The 21,027-nt window shown below is 45.4% G+C and overlaps 1 protein-coding gene across 1 annotated transcript in view; it reads right to left on the bottom strand.

Annotated features, from left to right (window-relative positions):
* Nucleotides 1-21,027, bottom strand: part of XYLT1 (xylosyltransferase 1) — a 188,971-nt gene that overhangs the window by 126,521 nt on the left and 41,423 nt on the right. Inside the window, exon 2 of the mRNA XM_035130694.3 lies at nucleotides 2,691-2,729. Within this exon, the coding sequence (XP_034986585.3) occupies nucleotides 2,691-2,729 (39 nt within the window). The remainder of the gene's footprint in view (nucleotides 1-2,690; nucleotides 2,730-21,027) is intronic.

Raw genomic sequence — 21,027 nt, 5'->3', positions numbered from 1 at the left:
CTAGCAAAACAGTTGGCTGAGAAGTCCCAGCTTTGAAACACACCCAGCAATTCCCCCATTTGCTCTTATCCATGAGTAGAACCACACACTTAATCTCGATCTTAATTATTTAAGAACAGGTGTGCATGTGTGTGTGTGTGTGTATAAGCACAGCTTCTTCTGCCTGCTGGAAATATTTATGTCCTCCTGGAAAAAAAAAGGTGGGGGGGGACCACAAAGACTTTGAAAGCCAGCTGGCATTCGCCTTGGCACTCACTTAGCAAGGAATTAATACGCATGAAGGCTGAACTACATTCGGGTCGGGGAAGGCAAATTAGAAGGGCAGATGCCAAAGACATTTTATACACGCTCTGTGGCTAAATGGAAAACCACAGGCCTCAGGCTCGGCAATTCTTGACTTTTGAAATGCTTGATGTCTACTGTAGTCGACTATATGCATGCACACACTACCTAGCTGTGTTCAGGGAGGAACTGAGGCAGGGAAGACCCATTTTACCAATCTCAGTGGGATTAGGTGCCATTTTGGCTCCCTTTCCCCAAACCACCACCATTAGCAATCATGTGACCAATTGGATAACTGGCATTTTTTTACAGTTGCCACATGACTTTTGTTCCATGCTTCCAAGGAATCCAAGCTACAGTGTGGCAGCAGGACCTACTCACTGGAATTCCCTGACCATTGATCTCACTACATTCATACCTCGGTTTAAGTACGCCTCGGTTTGAGTATTTTCAGTTTAAGTACTCCGCGGACCCTTCTGGAACGGATTAATCCACTTTCCATTACTTTCAATGGGAAAGTGTGCTTCAGTTTATGAACGCTTCAGTTTATGAACAGACTTCTGGAACCAATTACACTCATATCTCGGGTTGAGTACGCTTCAGGTTGAGTACTCCGTGGACCCGTCTGGAACGGATTAATCCACTTTCCATTACTTTCAATGGGAAAGTTCGCTTCAGGTTAAGTACGCTTCAGGTTAAGTACAGACTTCCGGAATCAATTGTGTTTGTAAACCGAGGTACCACTGTACACACATTTTTGCACACATTTATTGGGCTGGAGAACAGCATGGGAAAATGCAAATAATTTCCTGTTTGGAAGGATGCTTCCATTGTACTGTTTCAGAAAGTGTGAATTATTAGGCAGATTCACTTTTACATTCAAATTAAATTGAATCTGTCCCCCATTCCTAAGAGGCATGCTGCTCTTAAACCCTTCCGCCCCTTTTTTGGTTTCTAAAGTAGGTTTACACTGTCTTGAATCGTTCTCATGGTGGTTTTTAAAAATGAACAAAATGATTAAAATACAACAACGCAGACACTACACCCACTGCTGACCAAATAAACTGAGGTCACAAAATCACAAAAGTAGCATCGACAGAATCACTCGGCAGAATTGAAATCACATCTAAAAAGCTTTGGAAAGGTCTTTGCTCGGTAGTAGCGCAGGTTGTGTTTTCTCAGTGATGAGGTAATGTTGTGGTAGACACCACTCCCGCCAGTACACTTTTTAAAAGCCATTCTATGCACAAGTTGCAACCATCCTCTTCCCTCTTCAACAAGCAGCTATGAAATACCCAAAGAAAACCACACAAGCCAAGTTCCATTTTACAACCTCTAAAGCCCACTGCCCATGGGCAAAAGGTGAAGCAGTTTAACAGCAGCTTCCTTGTGGACTGTGGAAATGCTAGAACTTGGGATTCTAAAGTCGTAGCTAGCACTTCAGCTTCCATGAGCTGCTGCTGTGACATCACAGCAGCTAAGCCAATGGCATCAAAAGATCTGTCAATAAGAGTTAAAGGTTGTAACCAACTCAGAGGAGATCTGCTGAAATTAAGTTTGCCAAGTCCGCTAATTTCAATGGGTCTACTCTCAGTAGGACTAGCTTTGGATACCACCCTAAGAGATCAGGAGGCAAGGGCAGAAATACTTATTCTAACTGCCAACGAGATATCAGACACACTTGAGGCAAATGGATTAAATCTGTGCCATCTCGCTGCATCCCTGTCACCAAGATAACTGTCACCCCCTCCCCCAATCAAAGAAGTGAAGAAGGGAATTTAATGACACCATCACACGAAGGGTCGCAAATATATGACTCAGTCGTTTATGGAAGCCTGATGAAATTGTTTTGTTGTTTATAGAGTTTGTATGGATGGTTTTATTGTTTCAGAGTTTGCTGAACTGATTTTATTACGCCTAGAGCTTTTGTGTCTGTCTTGTACTCTGTTCTCCCCACCCTCACCCCACATACCACTTTATGATGTGAAGTGGTCCCAAATTTTGTTTAATAAATAATAAAGAAACTGAACTTGTCTCTCACTGAATCTGTGAAACACTTCCCGTCGCGGTGACCTTAAAAGCAACGTCTGACACACGATGCATTTTTTTTACACTGTGGGTGAAAATCTGAAAAGAGACGCCATTGTCTTCTTTCCCAGCGTGCCATCTGTCTGGGAGGATGAGCAAAGAAATAAAGAGACGATACAGAAAGTGCGGTACAAATAGTTTGCTTCCCCCTCCAAGGTGGAAATGACATCCTTAGAAATGACAAAAAGTACACTTTTCAACAAGGCACAGTCAAGATGTAATGACAGGTGAAATCCTGGCTTTCAAAGGAAGGGCATGCCAGAACACCCCAGAATTTGAATAAAGACTTTAAGAAGAGGACATGATAATAAAGAACTAACCTGGGTTTCCAAGCCTTTGTAAGGATTGAGAGGCTGGTCCTGCAAGGAAAACACAGAAGAAAAAATGAATTATTTCAAAGAGGCAAATTGCAAGTAGACATACCTATTATTATTATTATTATTATTATTATTATTATTATTATTTAGTATTCATAGTATTGGTGTTTTTTTAAGTCCACAAACATTACATAAACTATTACATTATTTTTCTGCTTTGTTTTTGACATTTCCCTTTCATTGACATTCACTAAAATTAATTATCTAATTAACTGTGTAAATTTCGGTTGCAGCAGATAGCAAGACAAAAAATAAATAAATAAAAGGTTTCATTGGAAGCCGAACTGTAGCAGAACAGAACAGTGCTGATGGCCATGAACCCAGAACAGGATGGAAATTGCTGCCTCCTTACATTCCTGATGATAAGCTGGAGCTCCTTCGGTCCCTGAACTGGGATCAAGAGCAGCTTTAAATCCCTGTCCTCTGGCTCAAGAAAGGGCTGAAAATGCATAGCTGCCAAGTTTTCCCTTTTCTCGCGAGGAAGCCTATTCAGCATAAGGGAAAATCCCTTAAAAAAAGGGATAACTTGGCAGCTATGTGAAAATGTTCTGGTGGTCTCCTCACTGCATAGCGTAAGGCAGCTTCCATTCAATGGTGTGATGCGGAAGGGGAGCAAGTGCCTGTCCCACTCCTTAATGTCCTCAGACATAATTTTCTAGTGTGACTGAAATGTTCAGTTCCAAGTTTTTATCTCAGTCAATTTGTGTTGGAAATAATCCAAGAACAAAGAGTTGTATCCAATGCTAGTTCTACTCTGTGTACTAGCCACTATGACCATGTTCTCCAGAACTCAAATTCTAGGAAGAAGATGGGAATTTAAGAACCCTGCCACCCCCCAATTCAGTGAGATTTCTCTCTCTCTTTTTGGAAAATAGTTGTGTGGTTTGTTTGTTTCTTTAGTACAAAAGAAACATGCACACTTCTGCAAAACAGCTGTGCTTGATGGCTGCAGATATTCCTCGTTTTCTGTCGCACCCCTGCTTAATTGGAAAGCTTAACGAAGTGAAACCAGGTCAATGATGCTCTCTCTTTCATCCATCATGCCTGTCGGAATCAGAAGGCTTCTGTTTACAGTTGGTTCCTGCTTGTCACTTGGGGGAGGGGCCTCACCCCCACCCCCTCCGAGATGAAGAATTCTAACCATCTTGGTGATTGCAGCTACCTGCAAATCTACTCCTGAAGCCGCAGGCAAAATAGCAACAGGTAACTGTCATGCTCCTCTTCCTCTTTACATACCTGATGAGGCATGGCTTTATAGCTGCATGATTCCATGCTAAAAGAAACATTCTGGGAAGCAACTTTCGTATTCACCTAGTGAGGACAGGAAGCTGATCTATCTGGCTCCTCGGTATTGTCTATGGAGACTGGCAGCAATTTTCAGACAGGAGTCTCCCCCAGCTATACTTGTTGGAGGTTGGACCTGGGACATTCTGCATACAAAATCTGTGTTTTACCACCGAGCTGTGTCCTGTCCTCCAATGATCAGTGTCTGCATTCGGGACTCAGGAAGTTGCATCATACCAAGTGAGACCACTGGGCCATCTAGCTGAGAGCTGCCTAAATTGACTGGCAGCTCTGCCATGACAAGGGTTGGACTACACAACCCCAGCAGCCCATTCCAGCTCTTTATGATTCTATGATTGATGCGTCTTGCTTATAGCAAAGCTACAGGGATGCAGTGACAAAGCTGAACAGGAACATCTGCACTGCCAGGTAAGAGCCGGAAGGGTAAAGCAGCTCGATTGCAGAACATCTGCTTTGCATGCAGAAGGTCCCATGTTCAGTCTCTGGCATCTCCAGGTAGGGCTGGAAGACAACCTTGTCTGAAATTCTATTAAGTCCTTGTTAGTCAAGCTACATGGAACTGAGCTAAAGTCTGAGACAACTTCTGATGCCCTGTTCTTAGGTCACTTTCCTGGAAGAGGGCATTGAAAAGGTTTTAGGAAGAAGCCATATCAGTAGAGAGAAGGGTGGTGCTCGAGATAAGCTGGGTGGAAGGAGGAGGGGAGCATTGAACATCTTCCAAGCACTTCTTCCAAGCACTTCTCCAAGACTGCTGGTTGAACGGCAGTTGAAGACACAACATAAATACGGAGCTGGCCCTTACATGTTACAAGAAAAGCTTCTTCAAAGAAACCACTCACATTTTGGCTTTTGCCATTACCAGGACTAATGTCAGAGCTGGCACTGCTGGGTACCTGCAGAGGGCCCATTATTATCCCTGGATGTCCTGCCACTCAACTCCTCCATCATCTCTTAGCATGTTTCTCTCTCCAAACAAATGTGAAGAGCAGGAGTGGCGAACCTCAGGCTTTCAAAACTCCCCTCAGGCCACACCTCCTTTCCCAAACCACTTCCCTCACAAGTCCTCCCTCACACCCTCCTTGAGTGTTTTTGCCTGGCTGGAATATGAATGTGCTCTCTCTGGCTGGTGTTATGGACTGGGAACTGAGGGAAGGGGGGGGCAATAAAATGGGTAGTGAGGAGAAAATGGGCCCACTCAGGTAGGGGCTTCCGGTTTGGGCATCTTGCCCAAGAGTCCCCCAAACCTGGGTCCTGGCAATGGGCATTATGACCCATTGTCTGGCAGACAGTTGGTTAAGCTGTCCAGAATGACTTTGTTCAAACCCTGTTGACAGCTAAGGAAGGCAACATGAAAGGAAGAGGGGGGCAAGCTCCAGGTACACCCAAACTGTGGTCCAAAGAGACAGAAAACAATTATATACTTGGTTCCTGGCACCAAACTCACCTGTCAAAAGGAGGAATACCATAATTAAACTATTCACTGCACTGGGTATCACCGTTACATTATTATGATAAAGTTGTCAGAAACTATTCATCACTAATTTGATCTTGAACTCGGAGCCAAGGAAGACTTAATGCTATAAGCTACACGTAACTCTGTGTGGCTTCCAAAAGCAATCAAAAGCTCAACTCATGGAACAGAATTGCTGCTACTTTCTCAACACAGCCTGTCAATTGGAAAATTCTGGGCCCCTCTGAACACTTTACGGTTCTTACTCAGTTTGTGGGCCTATTTTTGAACCTGTAAATGGACTTGGACTAGGTTACCTGAAGAGCTGCCTGCATACATAGACAGCAGCTTGGGCCCCAGTCCCCTCGAAGGGCCCATGGGTGACACCTGCCCTGGACCCTTAAAAAAGGATAATGGGAGTTGTAGTTCAACAACAGCTGGAGGGCCAAAGGTTCCCCACACGCCCTGCAGAGGTCTTTCCAGTAACATTTCCAGTTAGGAACTAATAACCTTTGCATCAAACACCAGCCGTGGACCACAGAGCTTAAGAGAATAGACCACAACAGCTTCTATTCTGAAATTAAGGGTGCTGTCCAATTAACAGAAGTAAAGATTTACACCCACACCCACCCACCCACCACAAACAAACAGAATTTAAGCTGCTAAGAAAGGAGGAGGGAGAAAGAAAAGTCAAATATCATGGTGCCTGCAGACCATATTGTGTGGTCTCGCTCCCCAGGGTTCCACCATTACGACCTTGGCATGCAATAATGTTTCTTAAGTGTTAGCTTAACATGCTGTGAGATAATGGAATTCTAGGAGAGAGCAATGAAAATAGGTGGAAGCAAAGCTTGGGTTTGCTGCCAGAAAGTTTTGATGTCCCGGGGAGGCTTGGAGCCTGTCCAAAACAGAACAGAGATGCAGAACTGCTGACTGAACAGAAGATATATCAGTGTGTGTGTGCGTGCGTGCAAATACCCTCGTGCATGTGCAAATACACAGAATAACTGAAAAGATTAAACTGAAACAAAAAACAAAAAACACACACCTCATTTTTGAGACTCAGGTTCAAATCTCCATTCATCCATGAAGTTCTTGGGCTGACCTTGGGCCAGTTACTATACCACACTTGGCAAAAAAACAGTCAGTGGTGGGGCGGGATGAGTTCTTGAAGACTGAAAAAGGAGCCCATTTGAAGTTGTCACCTGATATCATGGTGATGTCAGGTGGGCAACCCTGCCCACCTAAGAAAAATGGCTGGTGGAGAGTGGGACAAATCTTCCCCAGGTTGAATAATGTTCCCCACCCCTGTTATACCTGCCTGGGGTCTCAGGCAGAGGTATTTCCTTCCCAGAACCTGCCACTTAATTCTTTCAACTGGAGATGCCATGGATTGAACCTGGAATCTTCTGCATCTGCTCTACCACTGAGCTTTGGGGGACTTTTTAATCACATAAAAGGTGAGTAAGAGAGGGCGCAATAAGAGTGTATGAAGATGGTAAGCCTGTGGATAAATGATAAAGAGTGTGAATAAAGTGGGCTGAGAAATATTCTTCTCTCACACACACAGAACTAGAACTTGAGGCCATCCAACAAAGCTGAAGAACCAACAACAAAAATAACTACTCCACACAGCCCACAGTTAAACTGAATGGAACCCAACTCCAACAGGATGGAGTGACAGCCACCAATTTGGATGGCTTTAAAAGGGGACCAGGCAAATTCATGGGGTGGGGGGCAAAGCTATGTTCTCCTTCCTCTGTTGCTGAGAATCCCAAGTGGGTAGAGTGCTGCTACGCTCAGGTCCTGTTTGTGGACTTTTCCTAGGCATCTGGTTCACCATGGTGAGAACAAGATGCTGGACTACATGAGCCTTTGGCCTGATCCAGCAGCAGGGGTCTTCTTGTGTTATAAGCACAAGACTTGCAACAAGTCCCTGGGAAGACCGTCTCACCACAACAGCAAGATGTATAGACTGCAGTTATTCAGCAGTTGAGAAACCACAACACTGAACCTTCTTTAGATCAGGCATTTCCAAACTTGGGTCTCCAGCGGTTGGACTACAGCTCCCATCATCTCAAGCTAGTAGGACCCCCGGTCAGGGGTGATGGGAACCATAGTCCAAAAAGAGCTGGAGACCCAGGTTTGCCTCCTTCCTCCCAAATGAGACACCGGGTAAGGAAAAATGCCCCCCCTTTTTTCCTCGGTAACCAAGGAATCTGAATAGAACTCTGCTCCCTCTCCTATTTGCTTCCCGCAGATGGGCCGGGATGGGGGTTGGGAATGAAGCAAGATTTGCCAATTCCTCTGCAAAGAGGGTCTTACACGGAGACCTTCTTTTCATCCTCTCCTACCTCCCGGCACCCCCCCCCTCATGAATGGCAGCTGGGATATTGTTTGCAGGAGCTGCAAGAGATGGAGAAGAAGAATGAGAGAGCTGGTTTACGTAAGCAGCCCCTTTCACTCTCTGCTTCAGGGGTTAAACCCTGGGCAATGCCCGACTCACGTGAAGCCTTCCTATTTGCCAAGCTGGCAACGGATGCCATGCCTGAATATCATATATATGTGTGCACAAACTCTATTTTTAAGCACACACACAAACACACCTCTCTCCAATACACAACACACACACACCGACAAGAATAGCTTCTTTCTCTCCTCAGCTGGACCCGCTCCTACTCAATTGAGAGCTATTTTGCGGCTGGGGAACCTCCAAACAGCCTTGGCACCCAGCGCCACACTTCCTGCCTAATGGGCAAAGAAACACTGTGTGCCGTAAGCTGACGCGTCGCCGTTTGTGCGGCTGTCAAAGCGGAAGTTATCACATCTCGTGGGCCAAATGAGAGAGGCTGGGGTTCAGCGTGACACCCTCTGGCTTCCACCGCCGCTAAGAAACGTCCTGGGGGTTTATTCTCACAGGCAGGAAGGCCAAACTCAGAGCATTTCAGAGTACTGGGGTATCTTCCAGCACTATTGCAAAAGGAACAGCTGGTGGAAACGCACATTTGACAGGCACAATGGATGCCTTTCAAGAATGGGAAGCAATGGCGTAGGCTCCCCCTCCTTCCCTTCTTCTTTCCCTTCCCTCAAAAACTTCCACTTCAACAGCTTTGTTTCCAGCAGCTTTGTTTCCAGGAGGTACTCTGTGTCAAAGACAGCCAAGCTCAGAAAAAAACAAACCTGTAGCCCGGGGCCTGTGAGACAATCTGGGAGCAGCTGTCATAACTGCAACAGCAGGACATGTGAGAAAGCAAAGCCAAAGCTCCGGGGTGTGTCATGACACAAGGGGGCAATTCCTGGTTGAAGCCTAAGGGCCCCTTCAGACAACCTGTTGATTGGACTTTCATCCAGATCTGCTTGCAAGAAGCTTTATGCAGAGGTTAGGTCACAGCCACACCACAGACCCTTGTGTCCCTATTTTCCAGCAACAGTTCCGGATTTACAGAAGCCGTCCCAGTTTCCCGTTTGATCCCAGAATGTCCCACTTTTCCTTAGGTCACCTCTATTTTCATCGGAGAAATGTTGCAGGGTATGGAGTTATGCGAACCCCGAGCCAAGGAGATAAGTAACGATACAACCTTTAGAAGACACCTGAAGGCAGTACTGTAGAGGGAATTTTTTTAGATGTTCGATGTTTTACGATGTTTTTATATATGTTGGAAGCTACCCCAACTGGCTGGGGCAACCCAGTCAGATGAGCGGGATGTATGTGATTAAATCCCTCCTGCAAAATGCTGATAGTTTGGAGGCCACCCAGGACAATGTTTTACAGGGAGACATCAGGTGATAACCTCCTACACAGAAATATTAAAGGAAGGGAACTCTCAAAAGCAAGCCCCCCCCCAGCCCTGATTTGAAACCTTATGAGTAGCTCTGAGGCACATAGGGTCCTGCTCACAGCTAGATGCTGACTGAAACCTGTGTTTCCACTTTAAGAGGCTGCCTCACACTGAGTAGGACTAATCTACACCAGATCTTAAACTTTGCAATTGGGTTTCCACATTTTGTATTTTTGAAAAGCCACATTTAGAGAGCCCTGTATATCCATTCTCCCCCCCCCACCTCCAATCTCCTCATAATTTTAAAACTGCATTACAATTCATCCCATTTAAATATCTGGAGGGCAGAGAAATTACCAATCAGATCCTGAAATAATCATCTCATCAAATAAAATAAAGGTCAAACGTCCCATTGCCCAGATGATGTAAATCATTAATCTCTGGCAGCAGCTGGGGACTGCTTTATTTCCTTCAAAGAAAGAAAGATAATGAACACTGAAGTCAATTGGATTTTAAGTGATAAAACATAAGCAAACAAGGTTAGCCCAACAATGTGGTTTCACTGAATGTGGTTTGTTGCATACATACAAACAAAAGACACGCTCATGTTTCCGTTGCTTGATTCCTGCTGGAGAGTCCTACATTATATGACTTACCCACCAAATGCCACTCAGTGCAGGAGCAGAAGGAAGGCAAATCTAGTCCTAGAAAAAGTTAGCTGATATTTGGAAACAGCTAAGAGAAGACTCCCTGGAAAAGACCCTGATGTTGGGAAAGATGGAGGGCACAAGGAGAAGGGGACGACAGAGGACGAGATGGTTGGACAGGGTTCTCGAAGCTACGAACATGAGTCTGACCAAACTGCGGGAGGCAGTGGAAGACAGAAGTGCCTGGCATGCTCTGGTCCATGGGGTTACGAAGAGTTGGACATGACTAAATGACTAAACAAAAAAAGTTATCCAAATGATAGGCAGGACCCTCCGAAAACTCAAAAGACTCACCAAGATGAGTCACAGGGTAGATTTTATGAGCAGTTAACATGAAATGTTGTTGTGCATGGATGCCCTTAAACCGGAGGTTATGTGGGAAAGGGCTGTGGCTCAGTGACGCAGCATCTGCTTTGCATGCAGAAGGTCCCAGGTTCAATCCCCAGCATCTCTTTATTACTAAAAGATTTGGACCATCAGCTAACGTAAACATCCTTCTGAAGAAAGTACAAATATCATGAGAATGTGTTAGCACAGGGTGGCCCTCGCATGCAGCCCTCGCAGCCATTTTGGGTGGCCCTCAACAATATTACACAAAAACACACACACACACACAGCCCCCGTGCCTCCTTCCCAATGCCTGGCTTTGGGAAGGCAGCATGAGGGCTGGTGTGTGTGTGTGTGTGTGTGTGTGTGTGTGTGTGTGTGAAATGTTGGCCTTGCTCCCCACTTCCGCGTGACAAGGCAGCCTGCAGGTTCCATGTTGAAGTACTATTGCAGTCCACATCATATGAGAAGTTGGGCGACCCCGCCCATAAACAGTCTTTAACTAAAATCTGAAGGCTCGAGATCAAGCCCAACGTTCAGAGGAAGGCAAGCCAGCTTCCAGCCAAAAAACTGCTGCTGATAAACACTTCGGCATTTTAAAAGGGAATGCAAGAAATCTGAGGCAGCACATTCCATGTAATAAGTAAAACATTAGCCCTGGCCACCAACCACACTTGCTGGGGCTGATGGGAGTTGTAGTTCAGCAACCTCCAGAGGGCCAAAGGTTCCCCGCTGCTGCCACATAGCATCTGGAACAAGCAAACTGGAGTCTATAGACACACACAGACGGGAAAACCTAGACCTTGTAGGAAAGAAAGAGCAAGAATGCCATTTTTATATTTTACAAGATGGATTCCTAGGGGCTCCACGAGTACTCAAATCCATCAACTTCCACGGAAAGCTATACTAATACTGTTCTATGAGACAATTCTCCCAGGTCCTCTTTGCTCCCTGCTTGCCTGAGATGGCGGCATCACACAGCTGTCCACTGGAGATATTTGAACCTGTCAGTTACACAAGCCAGCTATGTTGTATAACATGTTACAGGGAGAGCGATCACCAGTGTTTTAATTTATTAACGAGCAGGTTTATCTTTCCTTTCAGGAGCTGACATACAATAGGGCTGTGAGGATACTGAGCTTGGCATTTGCAAAGCCATCTTTCCCCCCGACAATGGCACAAATGATACCCTGTTTAATAAAGAGAGCTTGGAGAAGCCTGCAGAGAGGGAGAGCGAGGGTGTGTGTGTGATTTTCAGCTTGGGCAAATGGGGACGTGCCATCACTCACACAAAATACACCAGAACCAGAGCCCAACCACCCCCATATGTTGTTGTTTAGTCGTTTAGTCGTGTCCGACTCTTCGTGACCCCATGGACCATAGCACGCCAGGCACTCCTGTCTTGCACTGCCTCCCGCAGTTTGGTCAAACTCATGTTCGTAGCTTCGAGAACACTGTCCAACCATCTTGTCCTCTGTCGTCCCCTTCTCCTAGTGCCCTCAATCTTTCCCAACATCAGGGTCTTTTCCAAGGATTCTTCTCTTCTCATGAGGTGGCCAAAGTATTGGAGCCTCAGCTTCACGATCTGTCCTTCCAGGGAGCACTCAGGGCTGATTTCCTTAAGAATGGATAGGTTTGATCTTCTTGCAGTCCATGGGACTCTCAAGAGTCTCCTCCAGCACCACAATTCAAAAGCATCAATTCTTCGGCGATCAGCCTTCTTTATGGTCCAGCTCTCACTTCCATACATCACTACTGGGAAAACCATAGCTTTAACCCCCATATAACAATCAATAAGATAACTCTCTAAGATCTCCTTCAGGCATCCTTTCTATTGGGCATTCATGGCTTAGGGCAAACATGCTGTTTCGTTTCCCATCAACCCATGTCCCCTAACTTCCTGGCAAAATGTTCCAGTTTGGGGTTTTCTTTTATGTCTCTTGTTTTAGTTGCACCACGGCACAAGAGGGGCCCCTCCAGATGGCAATAATGCTGTACAGTGGTACCTCGGGTTACAAACATTTCGGGTTACAGACTCCGCTAACCCGGAAGTAGTACTTCGGGTTAAGAACTTTGCCTCAGGATGAGAACAGAAATCGCGTGGCGGCGGCTTGGCGGCAGCAGGAGGTCCCATTAGCTAAAGTGGTACCTCAGGTTGAGAACTGTTTCAGGTTAAGAATGGACCTCCGGAATGAATTAAGTTCTTTACCAGAGGTACCACTGTAATACCGAGGAATCACCCTAGAACTAACAAAGTGGAATGATTTATGGATGGTCCAATATGAATCCACCACTATTGTACTATTATCGCATCAACGACCACCAAGACAAGAACGCTAGGCAGCAACCCATACCAGTATCTTGAGAGGGAAGTTTTGAATGTATATTGGAGGTCATTGTTTTGGCTCCAACAAATACCGCTCACAGAAAATTAGTGGAGAATTCTATAGCTCCGACTGAACACCAGCTTGTCCACTCAAGAAACAAAAGCTTGTTGCAAAATTACAGGTACGGCTGGGAGAATCTGCCAATTTCAATTTCTGTTTCTCATTTTCCCAACCTTTAGTTCAGTTCTCCACATTTCCAAGCATGCTTATTATTCCTTTTAAAAAAAAGGTCTGAATGAAAACACACCAGCATTTTAGTGCAAATTTCCCCCATTGTACACATTTTCATACACAATATCCCAACTATATTTCATATGTTATTTCCCTTATATATGCATTTCAATGCACATTTGACCCTAGCAAATGCTCTTTTTCTATACATTGCTTGGCTGGAGAACTGCTTTGTGAAATACAGAGAATTTCAAAAGATGGCTGTACAGTGGTACCTTGGTTTACAAACTTAATCCATTCCAGAAGTCCGTTCTTAAACCAAAGCATTCTTAAACCAAGGCATGCTTTCCCATAGCAGCAGGGGACTCAGTTTACAAATGGAACACACTCAACAGCGAAACATGTTCTGCTTCCAAGGCAAAGTTCACAAACCAAAACAACTACTTCCGGGTTTGCAGCATTCTTAATCCAAGTTGTTCTTAACTAAGCTGTTCTCAAACCAAGGAACTACTGTATTTTGGTTTGCATATTACTCTGGAAAGGGCAAAAAAGGTGGTTTCACCTTTAAATGTGAACTGAATCAAATTTCTGCCCCATTGTTTTCGGTGGCTGAGTCACAGTTCATGTCAGAGGCTAAAGGGAACAAGAAAACAAAATGTCGTAGTGGTATAAAGGCTTCCCTTCCTGCAATACTTCCTCCAGAAAGAGAACTAACTCGAAGCCTGGTTGTTTCATTATCCTTTCCCCCAAGGGACTATTACAGAAGTACTACTTCTTGTTTTAAGCCTCCCACAGAGAAAGAGAGAGAGAGGGAGCTAACTCACAGCTGGGTTCTGCTCTCGGTTCACACTGGCCTAAATCCAAACCCTTACATGAGGCATGCTGGTTTGTAACACAGTGCAATCAGTTCAAACATTCAAGAGTGGGATTGTGTGTGTGTGTGTGTGTGTGAGAGAGAGAGAGAGAGAGAGAGAGAATGAATTATTATATTCACAGGACAAGAAAAACAAAACACAGACTCAAAGTGTTGGTGCTGACTTTTAAAACCCTAAACTGCCCTGTATACTTCATGGAGCGTCTTCACCCCCGTTGTTTAGCCTGGACTTGGAGGTTCAGCTCCGAGGACCTTCTGGCAGTTGCTTCACTGTGAGAAGTGAAGTTACCCAGGCAGAGGGTTTTCTTGGTAGTAGCACCCACTTGGTGGAACGCTCTCCCATCAGATGTCAAGGACATAAGTAACTATGCCATAGCTGTCAACCTTCGGTTTGGGGAATGAGGAATCCTATTGGGCTGTCAACTGTCGGATATGAAAGTAAGGGTGCTGAGTAAGGGAATTTCCCACAAAAAAAGGGAAAGTTGACAGCACTGAATTATGCAACCTTTAGAATACATCTGAAGGCAGCGTTGTATAGGGAAGTTTTTTAATGTTGTATTGTGTTTTAATTTGTTGGAAGCCGCCCAGAATGGCTGGCGCAACCCAGATGGGCAGCATACAGATTATTTTTATTATTATTGCAAGAATATGCAGCTGCCCTTACAGGGATCAAACTTGCAACCTTGGCATTATCAGCACCACACTCTAACCAACTGACCTAATAATCCTCCAGCCTCCGACTGTGGAGACAGAGCATCTTAATTACAGTATGTCACCTCCATGAATCCATGCTGCAGCTTGCTAAAATGTGCAATTGTTCTTCACCTACTTTGTTTTTTTGGGGGGTGGGGTGGGGAAGTGGGGTGTTAACTAACAGCTGTGGTATGTCTGTGTGCACTTGGTATTGGGACCGGCTTCTCTCCCACTTCCCAAGCTGATGTTCTCAGCAGAAAAGAAGCTGCTCTTGCGCCCTCAGGGCCAGAAAAGCTATTCCGGAGAAGGCTGTTTGTGTTGGGACCACGAAGCAAGAGGAAAGGGTTAAGCACCAACACTGCCGCAAGCAAATGTGTTTCATTTTGGGTCTACTTCGAGTTGCTGGATACAACCCAAGAGCTTTTCCCTTCATTAGTATAAACTTAGGTTGTTTGTGGAAAGACAGAGCTGCTCAAGGGCAACCAAAGTTGTTTACATCATTTGTAAGCGCACAATTCAGGAACATAGTGGATTCAACAACACTGAGCACTAAAGAACTGGATACATGGCAATTCAAACACATCCTTTCCACAATATACAAAAAAGTTTACTAATCTGCTGCAGTTTGGCTGGATGGTACATTATCTTCCCATTCTGCTTTAAAATTCCTGCCTGCAGGATGAGAACGCTGCCTCATATGAATCTGCAATGTTATAGAAGGTCATCTTCAGATTCAGATTCAGCTTCAGAACGACACTGGGGTTGTATCCAGTTCAGGGTAGACCCACTGAAACGAATGGCTCTAAGTTAGTCATTTCCATTCAAAACGTATTCAATATATGCATATTACCTGTGATGTATTACGGCGCAGAGAACTGGGCCAAGACCCAGAGAAACATCAACAGCTTAAGAACAATCAACATGCAATGGAACATGCAACGTTAGGAATAGCATTAAAAGACAGAAAAACTAATAACTGGATACAATCATGATCAAGTTACAGATGTAGTAGAAATGCCACAAAGTTAAAATCAGCATATGCAGGACATGTGGCAAGAGATGACTTTTATTGATTATAGTTTAGAAATTATTAACTGTAATTGTTAAGAATGAATTTCTGTTTAATTATTATCTGCTGATATTTGATTTTATCGTGTGCTGTTATATTCAAATGTATTATTGAATATTACTTTATTTAATATAAGTTGTTTAGTTTAAAGTTATGTTTTTATTAGGGTATTTTTGTACTGGATCAGTTTGTTATAAGGTGTGTGATGTTTGTTGTTGCTTGTTTCCTCAGTTTGTAAACTGCCTTGCGTATAGCAATACAAAAAGGCAGCATACAAATTAAAAGTGAAATGAAATGACTCAGGCCGGTGGAACAAAGCAGTGTTAGTATGAAGACCATACATTTTTAGAAGACCAAGGGGATGACCACCTATGTGATGGGTGGACAATCTAAAACAGGCATCCCCAAACTGCGGCCCTCCAGATGTTTTCGCCTACAACTCCCATGATCCCTAGCTAACAGGGCCAGTGATCAGGGATGATGGGAAGTGTAGTCCAAAACATCTGGAGGGCCGAAGTTTGGGGATGCCTGATCTAAAACTAACAACAGGGTTTATGCGGATGCAGGAAGCAAACAATAAGAGAACGATGGAGAGAGCTTGAAGCGGCACATATCCAAATATGAACGTGAGATTCTGCAGAAAAAGTTTGTCATTTTCATTAACTTGAATGGGTCCACTGAGTAGGTCTGGCACTGGATACAACCTTAAAGGTAAAAGGTAAATGGACCCCTGACCATTAGGTCCAGGCGTGACCGACTCTGGGGTTGCGCGCTCATCTCGCATTATTGGCCGAGGGAGCCGGCGTATAGCTTCCAGGTCATGTGGCCAGCATGACAAAGCCGCTTCTGGCAACCAGAGCAGCACATGGAAACGCCGTTTACCTTCCCGCTGTAGCGGTTCCTATTTATCTACTTTTTGACGTGCTTTCGAACTGCTAGGTTGGCAGGAGCTGGGACCAAGCAACGGGAGCTCACCCCGTCACAGGGATTCGAACCGCCGACCTTCTGATCAGCAAGCCCTAGGCTCAGTGGTTTAACCACAGCGCCACCTGGGTCCCTTGGATACAACCTTAGATCCCACATTTTGAACTTGGACTTTATATTCTGCCCCGACGTAACCTAAAACTGAGATGGTAAACATGGTGGGGGACTCCAACTGCCATCCGCCCCAGCAATTACAGCCAATGCTCAGGGATGATGGGAGTTGGAGTCCAGGGGCATCTGGAGGGCCGGCAGTTCCACATCCCTGATCTAAAAGCTTTGACAGAAACCTATGGTCCCATGTCTTGCCCATAGCAACTTCTAGCTGTGCTGTGTGCCATAAGGTAATGAAGAGGATCAGGTATGTCAGCAGAAAACATGCCAATTAATCATTAACTGGACACATTACAAGCTTCCTAATTACATAAAATAGACACGTGGACATTTTTTTCCTCTCTCTCTCTCTTTTTTGCAAGCCTTAAAACCTATTAATTGCACCCATTTTGGCTGAATCCACCACTGAGGATACTCCTTATCTCTTGCATCGCTGAGTATACTCCTATCTCTTGCAGTCCTTAAAGGTAAAGGTAAAGGTACCCCTGACCATTAGGTCCAGTCGCGGACAACTCGGGAGTTGCGGCACTCATTCCGCTCTATAGGCCAAGGGAGCCGGCGGCTGACCACAGACAGCTTCCGGTCATGTGGCCTGCATGACTAAGCAGGGGCATAGGAAGATAGGGGTGGTGGGGGTGAGGCGCCCCGGGTGGCGCAATCCCAGGGGCGCCATCGGGCTGCTCGCCCCCAGAACGCGCACCCCGCCCCTGCACGCGGTGTGCCCCGTCCCCAAAATGCACATCACGCCCCACCCCCAGAACGCGTGCCACGTCCCTGGGGGCAGCGCACCTGCTCAGCCCCTGGTACAGCTCCGCCGCTGTAACTAAGCCACTTCTGGCGAACCAGAGCAGCGCACGGAAACACCGTTTACCTTCCCGCCGGAGCATTACCTATTTATCTACTTGCACTTTGACATGCTTTCGAACTGCTAGGTGGGCAGGAGTTGGGACAGAACAACAAGAGCTCACTCCATTGCGAGGATTTGAACCGCCGACCTTCTGATCGGCAAGCCCTAGGTTCTGTGGTTTAGACCACTGCACCACCCTTAGTGGCAGTCCTTAGGAAGGTCTAAAAGTCAAATAACGAGTTAATGTTAGGTACGGCATCATGCCTTATAAGTGCATGGCTGTTTTTGGTTTTTTAAAACACCCACAACAGAAATTGCCCGTGTAGGGGGCTCTAATCCAGATCAGGACTGTATATCCAGAAAGATCTCATCAGTCTGCCACCTCTGTGCGCTACTGTTTTAACAATTCACAGGCAAGACCGGCTGCTCAGAAAGAAGGATTTTGTTACACTGGGACAAGACAGATGGGCTGCTTGTTCAACAGCAGTCCTGATGGAGAACCTGCTTTGCTTGCAGAAGATCCCTGGTTCAGTCCCTGGCATCTCCAAGTAGGTCTGGGCAAGATCCTTGCCTGAAACCCTGGAGATACACTGCCTATCAGTGCACGCCAGCCCTTGCCAAGCCAAAGCCTTGCATAGGTTTTGGACTCTCAGCTCCCATCAGCCCCAGCTAGGATGGCCAATAGTCAGGAATGATGGCCGTTGTGGTCTAAAAACATATACCGGGTACTCAAGGACTCCATCTCCCATCAGCCTTAGTTGGTATGGATGATGGATGATGGGATGAGAGACTTTGGCCAGAAATGTGATACAGTGAGAAAGCATCTTTGTAAGTGCCATTACATTGTACATTGGATGAACAAAACCTTCTTAAGTAAAATAAAAAAATTCCTTCAGTAGCACCTTAAAGACCAACTAAGTTTATATTTTGGTATGAGCTTTCGTGTGCATGCACACTTCTTCAGATACACTAGAAACAGAAGTGTCAGACCCTATATATATACAGAGGGTGGTGGGGGTGGGTGGTAATGGGAGATGGGCTGATGGGAGTGGTAAACCTGTAGATGGATGTTAATGGCTGCTGGTGGCTGCAATTAGTCCTGGGCTGAGGTGCTAAAGAAAGCTTGATCATGCATAATGAGATAAGAATCCGATGTCTTCTTAAGTAAAAACACTCCTCTTGCAAAAACTCCAAACACCAAGAGAGAATATATATATATATATATATATATATATATATATATATATATATATATATATATATATATATAGGCTTTTCTCACTAAATACCCTGCAACTGAAGAAATAACTTGTTTATAGATACATCAAATCAGCTTTTCTTTCTGGCGAACTACTTGAGAATATAAAATATCATTCTCAGAGCAAATCAACACTGTTCAATCCTTCCTCAAGGGGGGAAAAATTATTTTTAAGCCTATTAACATTGCAAGTTCTCTAACAACATTTCAAATGGGTTTCTCAAGCTTTTTTTTTAAACTGCTTTGTATTAGAGTTAGACGGTGGGAGAAGAGAGTCAACTCACAGTTGACTTGGGAGCAAATTCACATTAAAAAATTTTCATACCAGATATATCTAAACCTTTTGGGGCCAGTGGGCATGTATGGAATTTTGAGGAATTGCTGCAGGTGCCAGTCACAAAATGGCTGCTGTGGTTTTAGCGTAAAACAAAATGGCTGCTACATCTAAAATAGTAACAGGATACATTCTGGCCAGGTAAAAGTGCTCAGGGTGCGAAGCAGGGTCTCTGAGGGGTGTGGCCTAGAGAGTGTCTCAAGGGCCAGGCAAAGAAGCTTGGAGGGCCACATTGGCCTGTGGGTCTGAGACTCCGCCCCCTGCCCTATGGAATCTTTACTTAAAAGGCAACTTTCTTATAAATTGCAAAAGCAACAGAAATATGTCACAATATATTGCTTCCTGCACACATGTTCAGTTTCGTTTCTTGCACACTTCTGTTTGCTTGTACCAAGTCGTAAAAAAAAAGCCCACACTCTTACGTAATTGGGGAATGGGGAAAGGGAAACTTCCAAGAACTCCCAAGAGTTGAAAGAAAAGATCTCATCCCGTTATGGGGGATTCTGAAGCAGAAGAGCAGGCCTTCCCTCCAAAGACCGCATTCCAATTTTTTTGTAACACAAACCAGCGGTGCTACTGTAGAAATGTAGGAGAGTTGCACGATCAGATTGAGTATCCAATCAAAAGCCCACTTACCAGCCTTTTCAAGCACTATCATCCCATGTCCTCCAGAGCCTTACTTTTAAACATTCAATTTTCTTATTTACCACTTGAAAAAACATAAACTGTAGGGAGGTGTAGGCAAAAAGAACAACTCACACAGGCCTCTGGAATGGCGGGGTGGTGATGACTGCTTCTGGACATGCATAATTTTAGTTATGGGCCTTCCCTGGGACGAGGCAGTGCCGGATTTATGTACAAGCTAAACAAGCTATAGGTTAGGGCCCCACTCTCTTGGGTGGCCCCCCAAAAATTAAAGGAAAAAAACCCTGTACATTTCCAAAATATAAGATAAAAAACAAATAAAATAAAACCTACATGCAGCAACAGTGACAAATGGTTTTAGATACCTATTAGGTCCATAAATTACCCTATAGCATATAATCAACACAAAAAAAAGCAACAATTTGTTGTTGACAAAGGACAGTTGGACATATAAAGGGCCCTGAAATGTACTCGGAGTCGAGAGTGAATTTCATGCTCTTTATTCAGCTCATAGTCATCAAGGAGAAGAGGAGAAGAAGAATGGCTCTTTTCCCAAAACCATCTGCTTATATACATTATTTACACAATGGGCCTTGCGTGATTGGCTACTTCAGGGCTACACCTGTGGGCCAATTATATTGTGGATTGACTTCTGCCTGCAGCCTGATTGGCTGCTCCTACAGGCCAATCAGGTAGCAGATTCACTTCTGCCAGCCGCCTGATTGGCTGCTCCAGCAGGCCAATCAGGTTGCGGATTCACTTCCACCTGGAGTTGGATTGGGTAGCTCCCGCTGTTTCTGAATCCTATTGTTCTAGGATTCAGCTCAGTACATAACACCCCTCCCCTCTAAGTTCCAGTCCTGCCCGGGAAGTTGCATTCGTAGTCCCCAAGGTCTGCTGGCCGCCTCCGTGTGCGTTGTGGCCTGGGGTGTTCCTTGGTCAGGGGTTCTGGTTCTGGCTCGTGTTCCGAGGCTGCTGGCTGTGCCGGGGCTGTCTGGTCTGGCGCCACTGAACCACTAGGTTGTAGCTCTGGTTCCGGTGTCCTTCCAGCCTCGGGGCGCCCCTCTGTGCCTACTGCTTCTGCTTCCCCTGCCCACCCCTCTCGCTCTACAGGCCTCACTGCCCTGCTGTCCCCTTGGGACCCCTCTGTCCCGCTCTCCTCCCGGGTTCCTCCTGGGAATCGTCGCCGTAGCTGGTCGCAGTGGCGGCGCCAACATTGCCCCCCTTCCGTTAGTACCTCGTACGACACGGGACCGGTCACCTTGGTGACTGTGGCGGGTACCCATGCTGGGCCTGCCCCAAAATTCTTTGCGTACACTGCGTCCTGGGCCACAAATGT

Source organism: Zootoca vivipara, chromosome 13 (assembly GCF_965207765.1).
Source record: "Zootoca vivipara chromosome 13, rZooViv2.hap1.1, whole genome shotgun sequence".
In the NCBI taxonomy this organism is placed as follows: Eukaryota; Metazoa; Chordata; class Lepidosauria; order Squamata; family Lacertidae; genus Zootoca; species Zootoca vivipara.
This window is presented reverse-complemented; position numbering and strand designations above follow the sequence as displayed.